Raw genomic sequence first — 17,594 nt, 5'->3', positions numbered from 1 at the left:
TCAAAACCACAATCATGCCACCTCACTAAACTGGCGATGATTAAAAAAATAACAGGTATTATAACAAGTATTAGTAAGATTGTATAGAACTGTAACCCTCAGCCGCTGCTGGTGGAAATGCAAAATGGTGCACACTATGGGAAACAGTTAGGCATTTTCCCAAAAACAAAGAACTGCCATAAGGCCTAGCAACCCCAACCCTAAATATATCCCCCACACCTGAGGGCAGGGAACGAATGAAACCTTCATGCCCACGTTCATTGCCACATCTTCACAACAGCCAAGAAGTGGATGCATCCTAACTGTCCATCAACAGGTAAGCGGATAAACAAAATGTGGTCTGTACATAACAGGGACTAGTACTGAGCCAGGAAGAGGAGTAAATAACATCCTGATGCTTGCCACAACATGGATGAACCTTGTAAACATTATATTTAGTGAAAGAAGTCACTTAGTGAAATACTCACTTCTATGAAATAGGCAAATGTATAGAAACCAAAATGTATTAGTGGTTTGGGGTAGGGGGCAAAAAGAGTTATTCGTAGGGACACTGAGTTTTTGTCGAGTGTGATGGGATCAATGAGAACATTTGTGATAATGGTTGTATAACATGAAGAATGTAATCAGTGTGACTGATTATGCCTGTCAAGTTTTTTGAATTGACAAATGTTTTGTTGTATATATTATACTGCAATTAAAGATACAATAAGATAAAGTACACAACCACTAGTAAGGCTCAAATCATGAGCCTATTATGTAGATAAACTGAAATCATAATACATTGGGCCAACAAGTTATAAAACAATTAAACCTCTTTAGAAAAGTTGAGCAATTTCTCCCCAAAGTTAAGCATACACTTACCTAATGAATCAACAATTCTATTCCTAGGAATCTACCTAAGAGAAATGTTCACCAAAGTCTTATATAGAAATATTCATAATAGCCCCATACTTCATCAAGATATTCATCAACTGTGAATTGACAACAAAATGTGAACTATCCACAAAATGGAATGCTAGTCAACAATTTAAAAAAGGAATAGGCTATTTTGATAAACATAGATGAATTTCAAAGTTACTCCACCAAGTAATAGAAGATAAATAAAATAGAGTGCATGCCACATGGTTCTATTTATATAAAATTCTAGAAACTAAAACTAATTTATAGCAATAGAAAGCATATTACTGATTGCCTAGGGACTGGGACAAGTTTCAAAAGGCACAAGGAAAATTAGGGAAGAAGACTGGATATTTTCATTATCTTACTTGTGTTGACACAAATGTATACAAAGGTCAAGTTTCCCATACACTTGAAGTATGAGACATTATTATATGTCAACGTTGCTTAAAAAATAAGTGAAAGAATGAAATGCCAATGCATATAAACACATATAAAAAACCAATCCATTGTCATCAAGTTGATTCCAACTCTTAACACAGTAGATCTCCCCGCAGGGTTTTTCTGAAACTGTCAATCTTAATGGGAAAGACAGCCCCACCTCTCTTTCGCGACGCATCTGGTAGGTTTGAACTGCCCACCTTACAGTTAACAGTCCAGTGCTTAGCCAGGGGTCCTACAAATATATCTCAAAAATCTCATTCTTTGTGAAAGAGACTAAAGATTACATATTATATAATTGGATCTATATGAAATTTGAAAAAAGGCAAAGTTATACAGCTAAGAAAGCAGAGCAGTGGTTGCCTTGTTGCAGGGATGGGTGTGGGGCATGAATAGCAAAAGCATGAGGGAGAGGAGGGGCACAAACAGGGAGATGAAACTGCGTAGGTTAGATGTGATGGTGGCCACGCAGTATTTCAAATTTTCTAAAAGTTAAAAATGGTCAATTCTATGGTACCTAAATGATGCATTAATAAAGCCTTTTTCAAAAAGCAATAGCCAAAAATTAAAAACTGATTGGATTGGGCAGCAGTTTATTTAAATTTGTAAAAACTAATAATCCAGTGTTTGCATTTCTACATTATTTCGTATTGGTGACCAAAGACAGACTCTCTGCCCTCATAGGAAAGACAGCAGATGCCATTGAAATCAGGTGTCTCAAAGGAGGCCTCCCTGGCTGACTGGCAGAAAGACAAGCATTTCCAGGCAGTGCTGAGAGCAGAGTAATTTGACAGGATGTACAGCAGTCTGAATCTGTACCCTTTGCCTCCCTGCTTCTGCTGCTTCTGGCTGTCTACCAGGACTCATTAGAAATTTGGTTAGAATTGTTCTATTCAGTTCACTGACATAGGTCATGAAATCTGAATTAAAAATGTGAAGCAATGAAAATGTACAGTGGCTAAATAAGGTGTGGAATAACTGTGTCACATTTTTTGCGGCCATTTAAAAGATGTACTTGTTGAAAGACGTGACCAGACCTGGAAAGCCAGGATTAAAAAAAAATTGTTTGTGATAGAATCTCAAAGACAGACATAAATTCAAAGCTAATGCTCCAAAATACTAACAGTGGCTTAAGTGGTTACAACGCGTTGGGCTATCTGCAAGGTCAGCAGTTCAAAACTAGCAGCCAGTGAAAGGAAAGGCCATCTGCTCCTGGAGTGAGGTAGCGTCTTAGAAATCCCCGAGGGCAGTGCTACCCTCTTCTACAGCGCTGCATGGAGTCTGCATCCACTCGACGGCAGTGAGGGTTTGTTTTGGGTGGGGGAGTTCTTTTGTTTTGTTTTCTGAGGACTATGGGATTATAAATAATGTGTTTGTTTTCTTCCTTTTTGATTGTTCTGATACTTTTATTTTTTAATAAGTATGCATTATTTTAACAAACAGGAAAAGGTAATTGTGTGTTTTTATCCATTTACATAAGTAATAGATGTTCACTACAAAACACATAGAAAATAGAGATAAATAAAAATATTCCCCTAAAATCTACCACTATCATTTTGAGGTATATCCTTTGAGACAATTCCATGCACATAGACATTCTCTGAAAACAGAAGTTTACTATATACTGCTTCCCAGGGCAATAGAGATAGCCATGTTAGGCTGACGAGAGAGAAAAGACGCAGGCAGCACACAGAGACTTTTCTTCGAGTTCTATTGGCACAAAAGCTGTGGGTGCGGGTGGAGGGAAGGAAGAGGAAGCGATGCAGGAGTATAGGTCGTGAGAGGAAATGCAGGGACCAGCTGGGTGAAACTCTACCAGTGTACATGAGCAGCTCTGGACAGCCCTCTTCTCGTGTTGTAGGAGATAAGACCTACGCAGAGCACAAGTGGGTGATGAGGTTCCCAGGGGAGAGGAAAAGGCTTATTATAGCAGTCTCAGGGCAGAGACCAAGCTCTGAAGTTGTCGGCAAAGGGAAGGCAAGGCCTGCTTACCGGAGCAAGGGCTGACTGCTTCCAAACGACAAAGATTACACATAGCGCCGCCTAAAGCTTCATCACAGGATGAGTCTGAGTGCCAGAGACATTACCAGCCTCAAATATTAGAAAGAGGGGAAGAATGGTGCTAAGTGAGCAGCGGCTCAGAGGCCAGATGGATCTGGTTCTCCTACCACTTACCAGCTGGGCGTGTTACCTGACTCCTAAGGCTCCATTTCAGAGGATACCATCAACTGACCTTGCAAGGTAGTTTGTGAGAATCTGAGATATGTACAAACCGGGCAAAAAGTAGATGCCTGGTAAATAGTAGCTATGACTACTCCTGATAGAGGAAGGGAGGAACACAATGTGAAGTCTAAAGTTAACAACCTGCTTTTAAGTCCATTCCAACGACAGTGAGAATAGAACTGCCTCTGTGGATGTCCAAGACTCTTTACCCGAATAGAAGCCCTCCAGTTTTTAACACAGAGCTGCTGGTGGGTCTGAACTGTTGACCTTAAGGTTGGCAACCCAACTCATGATCCACTATGTTACCAGGCAGGGCTCCTTAAGTCTAGAGTTAAACAACCCTAAATTTCAATCATTCCGCCAGTTACTGTCGTTCAAGCAACATGCTCTCTGTACAGTGGGAATTCCTCTTATCATATTGGTTAATAAGGATTCAGACCATGTACATAATACAAAGCTCCTAGAACATTACCTAAACAAGCAATAAACAATGGCTACCAATGCTACCATTTATGTGATCTTGGGCACATTACTAACATCTCTGAGCTGTCACATTAGAATTCCACCACCTACCTTCCTTCCCAGGACGCAGTACATGCACGAAGTTAACACACAGTCAATCTGTTGTATAAACAACAGGATTGTATTGAGAATTAGAGGTAATAGATATAACATATTGGACAGTGTCTGGTATATGAGTGCTTAAAGAAATCAAGCTATTACGTCTTTCCACTAGACTGTGGACTCCGTATGTGCAAAGAACCATGTCTTACTCATCTTGCCCCTCCAGCACCTGGCAGGCTGTTGGAGATGCAGGGTGTCCTCAGCAGATGTTTACCGAGTGCGCAGAAGGCAGCCATATTGGCAGCCACTCTCGCTACAAGGTACCTTGAGAAGCCTAGATGATTTCTTTGCCCTTCCAAAAAGAAACTGAAAGTCTCCACCTGCTTTACCATCTAATAATCATAGGTAGCTTCATGCCACGTGCAACTTCTGAGTCAAGCGTGGTAATTAGGTAAAATGCCTCCATTAAGTATCCTATTAATGACTCTTAGGTCTGGCAAAGGTAAAGGAGGTACAAGGCTGCAAACATTGTAAATTAAAACACAAAGTGAACACAATATACAATAGCATTTCTAGAAATTCTACCTAGGTAATGAAGTAGAACCCCAAAGCCCTGAGTGCCAGTTACCTTCACCTCTTTATCTTTGACCTCACTGAACTCGACTAATACTTGATTGCTTTAAATATCTATTTAAAAGCCATTTATTATTGTAAAAAGTACTTTGTTATAAGATAGTCTGCTATTTCACCAACAGTTTTACTTTTGAATTACCTTGATTAGATATAATTGTTTAAGTTTTTATCTAATTAGCAAAGAAACAGGCTTATTGAATAAATATTTGAAAAATATTATTAAAAACTACCCTTGTTTATTACCGAGAATCATTACTAAAAACTTTGATCTATTTCCATTTGCTAGTTAATGTTGTTTTTAAAATGACTCAATATTTGAGCGTGCTCTCAAACATCTCTTTCCCGATTATTGGTCATTTAGAACCATTTTCTATTAAACCCACTCCTCAATTGATGACATGATTGGGTTCCGAAGGCGATCAAAGTCAGCATTGGGAAAGTGGAGGACGCCCCTCATTACATAATTGCCAAATGTCATCATTGCTCACCGGCAAGCCTCTGAGAACCATGGCCCGTCCAACTTGCGACACAGCCCTACCCACCACAGCCAGTGTTACTGTCACCTTGCACCTTTACATGTATTACTGCCAGACATGTCATTTTTATACAAAATAACTTAAAACTCACTGCTATTGAGATGATGCCGACTCATAACAACCTTGCCCTTGTTGAGTTTTCCAGATTCTAAATCTTTACCGGAGAGCCCATTTTTCTCTCAAGGAGCAGCTGGTGGTTTCGAAATGCTAACCTTACAGTTAGCAGCCCGACAGGGAACTCACTATGATGCCACCAGAGCTCCTTTGATACAGGACAGTTGTGTAGTTCTTTTCTCTTACCATAAATGTGAAATGTTAGATAAGGAAGCTAGTCAACAAGTGCGGCAGTTTTTCAGGAAAGGTAGCTTTTTTTCTCTATTTGCCTACTTGTTCTAGTCTACTTGCTTTTATTACTTATGAATTACTCTTTGTAAAACTTTATATTTACTTTTAACAACCCAGGAAAAGAAGGCTAGCTAGTCAAAAACCTACCAGAGCAATCTTCCAGAAAAGTAATCTGTGAGTATTTAGTCTGGAGGGTTGAATGGAGCCTGACTATCCAGGCCTCAATAAAGAATCAGGAATGTGTGTGCATACATGTGTACTTATGTTGGAGTATGGGAAAATGAATGACAGGCATTAACATTAACATTAACATTAAGCTTAGGTATGTAATGTTACTGGAAGAATAGTTGGGTTTTTTCTTAATAATAAAATACAGAGACTTTATACGAACTTTATACGAACCTGAAGTTAATATGACATATTTTCATATACATTCAAACAAAGTTCAATTTTATTTCACCAGGTATTCACTGGTATCTATTCTATTCCAGGCACTGTTTGGGAATCAAAATGAATGTCCCTTTCTTTTAGTTTATAATTAGGATATTTCCAACTAAAATTGTTACGCTCCTTTATATCTATAAGAATTGACCACCGTGATGATCTCATGACCCTGGGACTAGACTGAATATTACTCCCCCAACCAAGCCTCTCCCATCTGCCCCCCAAAAAATCAGTTCAAGTTGGATCTTATTTGGGACTTTGTAAATACAGTTAGTTAAGAGGGAATAATAATTGGTTTAGAATGGGCCCCTATGGGGATTTCTATTCCTGTAAAGAGCTAGTCTCAGAAATGCACAAGAACAGTTCTACCTTGTCCAATAGAGTTGGATGAGTCAACATCGACTCAATGGCAGTTATTTTTTGAGTTTTCTAAATCCAATGACTAACTAGCACGAGTGGGTGACATGTTGGGCTGCTAACTTTGGAAGAAAAACCGAGGCTCTGCTCCAGTCAAGGAGCTCTAGCGACAGTGCTTAAGAATTGGGCTGTCCATTCTAAGGTCAGCGGCTGGCAACCCCTCAGGAGACAACTAGATGGGGTTTCCCATGCCTGTGAGTCGTTACACTCTAGGGAACAAGTCCTCCAGGGTCACGTTGAGTCAGAATTGACTCCACAGCAGTGAGTCCATTTAAGAGGACGAGAAATGCAGACACACAGAGGAACGATGGTCATGTGAAGACCAAGGCAGAAAATGGAGGGATGCAACTACAATCCAAGGAATGGCAGAGAGGGCTCGCAACAGCCAGGAGCTAGGATAGTCAAGGGATAGACGATTCCCTAGTCCCTTCTGAGGGAACACTGGACTTGTCAAAACTTTGATATAGTTGTCAAGCCTCCCAAAACAGAGAAAATACATTTTTGTTCCAAGCTACCAAGTTTGTGGTCATTTGTTATGCAGTCCTAGGAAACTAGTATGTGTTTCCAATGACTCCAAGATTTTGAACTTGGAACCCATTTAAGACTTTTAGTATTGGTATTTTAAGATAATGTATTTTGCATGTGGGAGGGCATGTTTTGGAGGACCAAAGGGTGTTAGAGATTGAATTGTATCTCCTTCAAATATACGTTGTAATTCTTAGTCTCTGTACCTGTGGTTACTACCTCATTTGGGTCTAGGTGCGATTTGTTCTATTAGTGAGACAGAATTAGTTATAAATTAACATAATATTTTATGTTAATCTCAAGCAGTTAGGACTGGGGAAGATTAACAGAAGCCCCAAGGAGGCAGGAAACAGAAGTTGAAGAAACAAGGGTCTTCCCCCAGAGATATCAGAGAGCGAAAGCCTTCTCATATATCTGACACTGAGTTCAGACTGCTAGTCTCCTAAACTGTGAGAAAATAAAATCTTGTTTGTTAAAGCCACCCACTTTCCATTATAGCAGCATTAAACAAACTAATAAATCTGAGGCAAAATACAGCATGTTGGGGAAATGTTTAAAAAGAAACCCATGTACCTGGAGTAGTGAGCAACTAAGGGGAGTGGGGTTGGAAGGATTCGCACGGGTTAGCAAGAAGGTGCAAGGAATACACAGAAGGACCACAAAGATGTTCAACCGTTTCAAAAATTAACAGCATCAAGAACTATGGTATATTTTACCACCTCACATACGTGTGAAAGCTGGACAATGAGTAACACCAGAGAAGAATTGATGCGTTTGAATTATGGTGTTGACAAAGAATAATTAAAGTGTCATAGACTGCCAGAAAAACCACCAAATCTGCTGGAGAAAGTGCAGCCACAGTGCTCCTTAGAAATGAGGGTGGTGAGACTTTCTCATGTGCTTTGAACCATGTTATCAAGGGAAAGCAGTTGCTGGAAACTGGCATCCTTCTCCAGGGTCTCGATGAGATGGATTGACACAGTGGGCTTCAACGTTAACAGAGAAGGATGGTGCAGGGTGGACGGACCCTTCTGTTGTACACAGGAGCCTTGTAATTCAGAACAGATCATGTAGGGCCTAGGGAAGTTTTTGAAAAATGTCAAACATGAAAGTAATATAATTTCTACTTCTGCCTTTTGAAAATTACTCTGCTAGATTGGTAGTAGTACAAGGATAGAAGCAGGGAGATGGGGAAAAAAAATCACTAAAGTCGTCCACACAGAGGTGATGGTAGTTCCAGGCTAGGATGACAATAGTAATTCAAGGAAAAAACAGGCATTGCTGGTCTAGTTAGGAGGTCTGGTGCTGAATTAGGCTGCTAATCGCTAGATCACAGTAGTTTAAAACCAACCACTGAGAGGGAAAAAGACGGGGCTTTCTACTCTAGTTCTACTTTATGAGTTGGCATCGAGGGTACGACAATGAATTTGGTGTTTTGTTTCATTTGTTGCGTTGAATCAACAAGTTTGCAGATGTATTGGATATTAAGTGTAAAACAAAAAGGAGTCAATGATTTCATGGTTTATAGTGGAATCATAATAGATAAGCAGATTAACCTAGTAATGGAACAGATTTTGTTGTAAAGGATTCAAGAGTTCCATTTGGGACATTGATGTAAAGCTCATGAATGATCCAAGAAACAGGGTGCTCTGAAAAGCACATTTTAAAAGTAGGAGTCAGGCACGTGAAGGTTCACTGGTGACCTGGACAAGAGTAGTTTCAATGCAGTGGGTCACAGTAGATTGCTCCGGTTAAAGAAAACGGATAAAGATCTTTTAAAAGCTGATGGCAGGGATTTTGAGAGAAAAACTTTAGTTGCTGCAAACATCAAATGATTTACAACCATCACTTGACTATGAATGATAAAATACAACCTCCCAAGAGGTAAATCTCAAGGTAACTTTCTCAGATAATGTTTTCTTAAAATTCTTAACATACATAACACACACCTCCTTTCCAGCCTTTCGAGCCCACCGGACATTAGAATTTACCATATATACTCATGTGTAAGCCGAGTTTTTTCAGCACATTTCTTATGCAGTTTTGTGGTAAAATTAGGTGCCTCAGCTGATATTCGGGCTGGCTTATACTCGAGTGTATATGGTATGTACTAAAACTCAAGGCTTAATTTACTGCCATGGAGTCAATGCCAACTAAGTGTCTAGACAGAATTAAATCCATTGCTTAGAAGTCACACTTCTGGCCTGAGACTAGGGTGTGAGTAATTATGATTTCTTTCTTAAATCTCTTGTTTACAAATGACAAAAAAAAATGTTCAATGTTCTCTAACCTTGCCCAGTAATACAGGGTCACACGTCAGCATCATGCTCCACTAAGCATCGTCACTTCCCCAACATGAAAATAGTAGCTCCATCTCAACCTCACAGAGGTTAAGAACTGTTTATCATCTCATTAGTTATGGAAACTGATACAGAAGGGCTAAATAACATGCTAAAAGCCATATTTAGCAATCAATTTGAGATTGGAACCACTTGACGATTCCAGATGGCCCCCATTAAGCAACAAACTGTGAGAGAGGTTCTGGTTCGGTCATCTTCTCTTTATCCCTCTAGCTTTTAGCTCATGCTCAGTAAGTTCAAATATTTGCTGGTGGGTCTCAATTCCGATTTAACTCTTGAAATGAGTACCTATTCCCAGACCTGCATCAAGGTGTTTAGAACACTGACACCTTGCACATGGCAATTTAGGAAACAGGAAGACAATTTCTTCCATTCTGGCACATAAGAAGCAATCACGGAGCAGATACATTGCGTGAAGTAACTTCTGAGCATTTAGTTCCAAAAATGGAAGCTCTTATCAAGTATATTCTCTTAACTGCTCCCTTTTCCAAAGTATTACAGTTACAGAGGCTTTAAGGAGATTGAGGTGGGGGAGAACAACTGATAAGGAGTCAATTTTGCAAAATGACCAAGTTGCAAACAATTTGTTAGGCTCATAAGCAGGTACTCATAGTGAAGTTTTCCAAGTATTACTAGGCTCCCCATCTCCTCCAATTTTAACCCTCACTAACCTCTAGATGCAAAAACAAGTTTTTGAACCTTAAACCGGCGCCACCTACTGGGTATCGCAGCATCAGCCAATGTCTCCACTGTAGACTGCCTTAAAGGGGGGTAGCAGGCTCCGTAGAGGGTCAGCACCAACACCGGCTGAGACAAGTGCTAAACACAGCAATGACTGAGGATGGCACAGGACGGGGCAGCCTTTCCTTCTGTTGTACACAGGGTTACTATAAGCTCAAACCAATTCTAGGGCACCTAGCTGTCGGTCTTTATCTTTTAGAAGACACTGTATGTCTGGGTATTTCTGTTCCAGTGCTTTTATCAAAAGGCCCTCCAAAGGGTTACCAAGACCAAGCACGGATTCCAAATACTGTTATCAAACATCCGAAAAACAAACCCACCATCAAGTCGATCCTGACCCAAAGTGACCCCATCTAGGGTTTCTGGGGCTCTAAACCTGCACCTGAGCCGCCAGCCTTCTTTCTCCCACATAGCAGCTGCTGGCTTTGAATCACCCACTTTGTGGTGACAACCAAATGTAGATCTTTGGAGGGCTCAGATGCAACCTCAAAATATTTATTAAGCCAGCCTGCCAGCATTCCCAAGAGCTAAAATCTATTCCTGTCAACTCTCCCTAAAGACACCTTCCAGGATAGCCTGACGGCTTCAGGAGATACCAGTAGCTTCTTTAAAAGAGCATGAGCCATGGGACGTCTCAGAATGAGCATCTAGGTATGCTGTTTAAAGGTGGAGGAAAACATGAATGGCTGTGTGTTGTCTGCTCATGTGCTCATCTAAATATACCTTTTGAAAGCCATGAAAAAAAAGGAACTTGGTTTAGAGAGTTTCCCAAACTGCATAATTCCGTCAATGACAATTCATACAAAGCTCCTAATGTATGGGCCTCATGCCTTCCCTAACCTAGCACCACGCTCTTTCCCACTAAGCCTGTCTCCCCTAGGGAAAGCTTGATAACAATCCAGGTACTTCCAAACATGGTTTGGAGTTTCAAGGAACAGAAAAGGGGGAAAAAAGGGTTTTCTTCTCTCAAGTGATGTCTCCAAGTGATGTCTTCAGGGCCACTCAGTTGTTTAGAGTCACCATTTAGCAAGTGAGGACACCTTTGTTGGTTGGTCTTGAGTCTCTAGTTTGACATACTGACTTCTAAGTAAACATTTTGAAAAACTCATTTCTGGTTTGTTCTTTCAGCTCCTTTGAAGATTATGACACAGATGAACCTGTTTCTCCCTCTGAATTTGGCAACAAAGGCAATAAAATAGTAACCTCAAGCCTTTCAGAGAAATGTGGAAAGCTTCAGTCAGTGGATGAAGAGTAGTACACGAAAGGGAGACATTTTAAATGGTTTTTCTTGTGAAGAAATGCTCGTTTGTATACTGCTTTTTAAGGACTTTGATTTCTGCAAGTGTGTATCTGCAGTAGCAACCTTAAAAGTGTTTTAAAGCAGCAAGTCCGGACACAACACCCAACTTGGGAGACTTTGAATGTTTCCAAGCCCTTGCAAAACTTTTCCTTGGGAGCACATATAATCATGTACATCACCGTAAAAAAAAAAAAAGTCTGAAAATCAACACTCCACACCCCAGAATATACCGGGGATCCCTGGAGGGTGGTGCCAAGCAGAGCTGACTCTACAGAAGCAGGAGCTGCCGAAACGCTGGCCAGCATACCTGAGGCACCTCGGGGAAACCTTTACTTGCAGAAATTTGAGTCAAAGTTTTTGAAACTTGAAAAAGCAGTAAGGGCCTCCAGAACTGACTTGGTCCTGGTAATAAATGCACTGCCAAACATCTCAAAGACTTCTTTCAATTATGTGTACTATAGTTCAGAGATCTTGAACTTAACCAGCTTGATTTTTGCTGTGACCTGACAAACTATGAGTCACTTTACATCCTCAGGTATTGTAACCACTGGGCCTTCCAACCTTGCTGACAAGCTCTGAATACTTCCTCCTCAGTCAAGACTGTGGATCTTGTAGAAAATCTCAAGACAAAAATTATTAAGATATTTGCCTCACACTGAGGGTGGAGGAGGTCCTTTTAACTTGTCTGACATTTGTTAAGGACTATGGAATTAATTTCCAACTTAGTTGATTCCCCATTTATTACTATCAGAATGCATAAAGACAAAAGTAATGATATATAAAACTTACTAGTAAACATACTATACTCCTTTCTTTACTAAATAATGCAGAGTAGGCTGATAATAAAGACCTCAAAGTAAGCACTGTTCTTTCCACCTCAGAAGGGTATGAAAACGGTATCATGTTTATTCTACAGTTAAAGAATTTTGCAGTCAAATCCTGCAGTATCTATGAAACAAAAATTAAAATGTTGATAAAACTACAAGTAAAAAATGATTTAACTTTTCCACAAACTAATTCTCATATAAATGCCAAAACAACTTTTAAGTTTTTATAAAACTTATATAATCAGCTGCCCCTAGTTTTGGGTTTGGTTTTGTTTTTTCATTTGAACCTTAAGTCATGAAAGTCTCTGAGTAGTTTCACTTCAGGACCAACTGGGTTCCCCTGACTGGTTAGAAGGCCAAGCAAAATCAAAGCGTGGGGTCTGGAAACAAAACAAAAGTTAGAAAACTCACTATCAGCTAAAACCGAGGTCAGCAAACTGCAGTTCAAGAGCCATATATGTGGCTCTTTCAGTTACATGTATGTGGTTCTGAAGTGAAATGGAATATTTTTAAAGGATATTATTCAGATAACAGTGATTTCATCTTTGTCAAGAATCAATTTATGGCTCTCAAATAATTTTCGAATGTGGGACAGGATTAGCTCTTAGTCTCAAAAATCTGCTAACCTCTGGACTACATCAGTTAACTCTAGTTCCTGAAACAAGATCTTCCTAGATTATTTTACCTTCCTGATTAGAACTGATACTGTTTAAAACTGTTACAGTGAACACTATTAAAAGTACCTATTTAATCATATATATGGAACTAAACATCTTCAAATGACTCCATTTTAAAAATACATGCAATAACCTAAAACTACTGGTAAATAATGACTAGGATCACATATAACACATGGATTTTTTTCCAGGGAAGGAAAAGAAATATTTGTTTTTCCTTCTGATAAAAATATTGATACTGGCTCTTTACAAGTTAAATATGTCTTAAAGGTTTTGTTGCCCATAGTGTAGACTGTTTCTAAGTGAAAATTCAGTAAGATTACATCTTTTGATATACATTTCTCAAAACTATTTAGTGTTCCCTTTTTACCTTATTCTTCCTCACTAAAGTCATCTTCCATTTTGATCTTGGGTCTAAAAACAAATCTGTTGTCCTCACTTTGGCAGCGCATACACTAAAAACAAATCTGTCATTGTAAAAGTAGAGCTGCCAATGCCATTCCACTCAAAATACGGCTAGTTTCAAATTAATCTAGGTTACTCAAAGTTCATTTTCAGGTATGTTTTAAAGAATGTGAATTGAGGAACTACAGTACTATATTGCCTCTCTGAGCAATATAATCATTACTGCCCAACTAGAGATTCCAATCTGTTAAATTTTTGTCTGTTGACAAGATACATGGAAGGTTGTCATCTTAATACTGTTCAGTGAAATATGCGTTTCATAGTGTAATATTGCCAAGGTAATCAAGTAAGATGAAAATGTGCATTTTCTCTGCATTTTATTTTCTATTACCATGTACTGTTTATAAAACCCAATAAAATAATGTCTTTTGCGCAGTGTTTTAAAATGTTAAGGTGTGTTTGAATGGAAAAGACTGCATGACTTTTGTTTTAACCTTTCTGCAGAACTAAATAAAGCAAATTAAGTACAAATCATGTTAACCCATTATTTTCTGCTTTGAATTTTTTGTTGAAACCGTTTTCAGTAATGGAAGCCATTTTGGATTAAAAGGGGGGTACATTTTTAACAGATTTTAATGTAATTAGTGGAACACATATGTCCCAAGGGCCCTCTGGTGCTAGGGTTTTTTAAATGAGGCGTATTTCTTCAGAATCATGCAGTCAGACCCCAACAAGATTATAACAAAAGTGGGACAACACTTCCCACCAAACTACAGAAGTGGAAAAGGCTGAGTGGGCAGAACCCAGAGTTGCCAACGGGTCAACTAGGATAATCACTACATTTTTGGTTTATCACTTGTAATTGTTTGAAAAATAGCACAAATGAACCTTGATTCTCAGTAAAACTCCTTGAGCCCCTAGAAATACAACAAAGTAGGAAAAGAAAAGAAAGAACCTCATTCACTGCCACCAAACATATTCTGACTCCTCCTGACCTTCCTTGAGGACAGGTCAACTTGCCTGTGTGAAATTCTGGGCCTCTTTGTGAAAATGGAAGCCCCATTCTTCTCCAGAGAAAGCCAGTGGTTTCAACTGCTGACCTTGGAGTTAGCATCCCAACGCACCAACCACTGCCTCCGCCAGGGCTCCTTTAAAGTTTGCCCCCTCCCTCCCCCCAATATGAAGGTTTCAAAAATCCATGGAAAAAGTCCATGATTTTAATTCCATTTTTCCATGAACTTTCAAAGCCTCCTTGTATGTATAGCAGGAGAAATATATGAGACTTTCTAACTCCTGTAAATAAGTCCCAGAAACCCACAGGACCGTGAACTACCCTACCCTATAGGGTCGTTTAGTCAGAATTGACTTGATGGCAGGGAGTTTAGTCTTTCATGTATTGAGTTGCTATGATTCAGAATCAACATGATGGCAACAGGTTTTATTACACGTTGTTTGATATTTATCTATCCTCCATGTAGTTATAGTCACTTGGGAAATGGATTATCTTTGTTATATTGAGACAGGTTTAATGAGTGGTTACATATTTAGCTGCTAACCCCAAGGTCAGCAGTTCGAAACTACCAGACACTCCTCTGGAGAAACATGGGGGGCTTTCTACTCAAACCCAGGGACAACTGAGTTGCCATTGACTCGATGGCAGTAAATTAGTCCTGAGTCAAAGTAGAAACAGGAGACTAAACAAGGACACTAGCCATTACAGATGGGAGAAAACTGATGCCAAGTCACATGGGAATCTCTAAGGAAGGTAGAGACAAGGATCTCCCAGAGGTCACAGAAAGCCTTCCTTAGAGCTGGCGCTCCAAATCCTGCTTCAACCCTTTGAAACAGTGGGGAAATGGTTGCTAAAGCTACTTGACTTGTGGTATTGTTATAACGGCACTAGAATTTGGTACTGGAAGTAGAGATGCTGTGCTAACACAACTGTGGAAGCAGTTTTTAAATCGGGTGATGGGTAGAAGCTTCACGTTTTAAGGCACCCAATGGTAAAAATCTAGAATGCCTGTAAGAGACTATGGGTAGAATTACGGCCTTCAAAGATAAGGTTGGCATGGGCTAGAAGTTAGTTAGGAGAGCTATAGAAAAGTCTCTACTGTCTGAAAAACAACAAAGTTAATAAAAACATGGATGTTAAATGTGCTTCTGGATGTGTCCTCCAGTCAAGTGCGATGGGGGTGCAACGCTTTGGCCCAGAGTCTATCCTTGAAAGGACTGGCCCGCCTAGATGTCAAAAATCAGACTTTGATCTATTTACAGGATTTTATTTCTTTTTAAAATTTTTTAAATTAATTTTCTTTACGGGTTATTGGTGGGTTTTTTGTTGTCACTGCTGTTTTGTTATTTTGTCTTACTATGCCTCGTTTTGGGGTGCATATTATCTCTGAAGATCTATCTACATACATAAGATAGGCTGGATGAAGTCTGGAGGCAAAAATAACATGACAAATGGTTCCAGGGGGTCATTGGAGAGGGGGAGACGGGGATAAGGAGGTGGTGTTGACCAACCCAGGGACAAGGGAGCAACAACTGAACCAAAATTAGTAGCAAGGAGGGTGTGAGAGGCCTGGTGAGGGCAATGTAACTGAGAGAAACTACTGAAACCCAAATGATAGTGGAACAAGAGGAAAGGAAATAGAGGAAAGAACTAGGAGACAAAGGGTATTTATAGATGTCTAAATACAGGCATGTACACATGTATGTGTGTGTATATATATATGTATATATATGGTTGGGAAATAAATCTACATGCATATATTTATATGTTTAGTATTAAGGCAGCAGATGGACATTGGACCTCCACTCAAGTAATTACTCAATGCAAGAACACTTTGTTCTATTAAATTGGCATTCCATGATGCACACCTTCCTGACAGGATCGCTGAAGACTAATGTGTGCATTAGCAAATATGAAGCTGATGCTGCCCAGCTATCAAAAGAAGCAGCGTCTGGGGTCTTACAGGTTTGCAGGTAAGCAGTCATCTAGCTCAGAAGCATCAAAGTCCACATGGAAGAAGCACACCAGCCTGTGACCATAAGGTGTGGAAAGGGTCAGACATCAAAGAAAAAAATCTTATCAGTGGGTGCCCACCTTCCCAATATCACTGAGGACATAGGCAAATGTGAAGAAAGTTGATGGTGCCCAGCTATCAAAAGATATAGCTTCTGGGGGTTTAAAGGCTTGAAGATAAACAAGCGGCCATCTAGCTCAGAAACAACAAAGCCCACATGGAAGCACACCAGCCTGGGTGACCACCAGGTGTCGAAGGGCTAAGGTATCAGGCATCATTGTAAATGAGGGGGAGTGCAGAGTGGAGACCCAAAGCCCAAGTGTAAGCAACTGACACCCCTTACTGAAGGGCCATGGGAAGGAGAGGAGCCAGTCAGAGGGCAGGGTAGCAACAATGAAACTTTACTTCTTAAATGTTTCCTCCCTCCACTATCATGATCCTAATTCTACTTTGCCAATTGGCTAGGCCAGAAGATATATACTGGTGAAGATAGGAAGTGGAAACACGGAATCAGGGCACACGACACCTTCAGGACCAGTGGTGAGTGGCCATACCTGGAGGGTGGAAGGCAGGTAGGGTAGAAAGCGAGAACCAGTTACAAGGATCTACATATAACCTCCCCCTGAGGGATGGACAACATAAAAATCGGTGAAGGGAGACGCTGGACAGTGTAAGACATGACAAAATAATGATTTATAAATTATCAAGAGTTCATGAGGGAGGAGGTGTGGGGAGGGAGGGGGGAAAATGAGGAGCTGATGTTAAGGGCTCAAGTAGAAAGCAAATGTTATGAGAATGTTTTTTAAATGTTTCTGAAGGCTTTAAAAGAAAATGAACATGTGAAGAAGCATAATACAATTTATGCAAATTAGTCTGAATTAGGTTGAAGTGTTTAGTGGAAGGCAGAATTTATAAAAACTTAGGACATTTCGAAGGAAGACCTTAAAGGGGCTTAATGGTTTCTCCTTGACACATAGCGAAATGCAAGAGGAAGAGGTAGGCGTAAAGATGAACTGTGCAAAATGAAAGTTAGCTTTGGAAAATCCTCTTGTGCAAACTATCGTTTTCACAAAGGACATGTATTCTCTTGTTAAAGAGATTAAGCCTTGACTGATAGATCTAGCCAACTGCCACAGCGGAAAACCCATCAAAAGGGGGCAGATAAAAAAACACTGCCTCTCTAATTCTAAAGGAGAGACAAGCCGAAGAAACTGTCAGCTGCCCTCCAATAGA

General features: G+C 39.9%; 1 protein-coding gene across 4 annotated transcripts in view; it reads left to right on the top strand.

The window, feature by feature from the left end:
- The window catches only part of PPP2R3A (protein phosphatase 2 regulatory subunit B''alpha), a 202,596-nt gene extending 189,937 nt beyond the window's left edge, over positions 1-12,659 (top strand). For all 4 annotated transcript variants that reach the window (XM_075546885.1, XM_075546883.1, XM_075546886.1 and 1 more), the window contains one exon: positions 11,255-12,659. In XM_075546885.1, coding sequence (XP_075403000.1) covers positions 11,255-11,381 — 127 coding nt within the window. In that variant the 3' untranslated portion in view covers positions 11,382-12,659. The remainder of the gene's footprint in view (positions 1-11,254) is intronic.
- Positions 12,660-17,594: the final 4,935 nt, after the last annotated feature.

The sequence above is a fragment of the Tenrec ecaudatus genome, chromosome 4 (assembly GCF_050624435.1).
Source record: "Tenrec ecaudatus isolate mTenEca1 chromosome 4, mTenEca1.hap1, whole genome shotgun sequence".
NCBI classification, from domain to species: domain Eukaryota; kingdom Metazoa; phylum Chordata; class Mammalia; order Afrosoricida; family Tenrecidae; genus Tenrec; species Tenrec ecaudatus.
The sequence above is the reverse complement of the archived record's forward strand: the minus strand, read 5'-3'. Positions and strand labels throughout refer to the sequence as shown.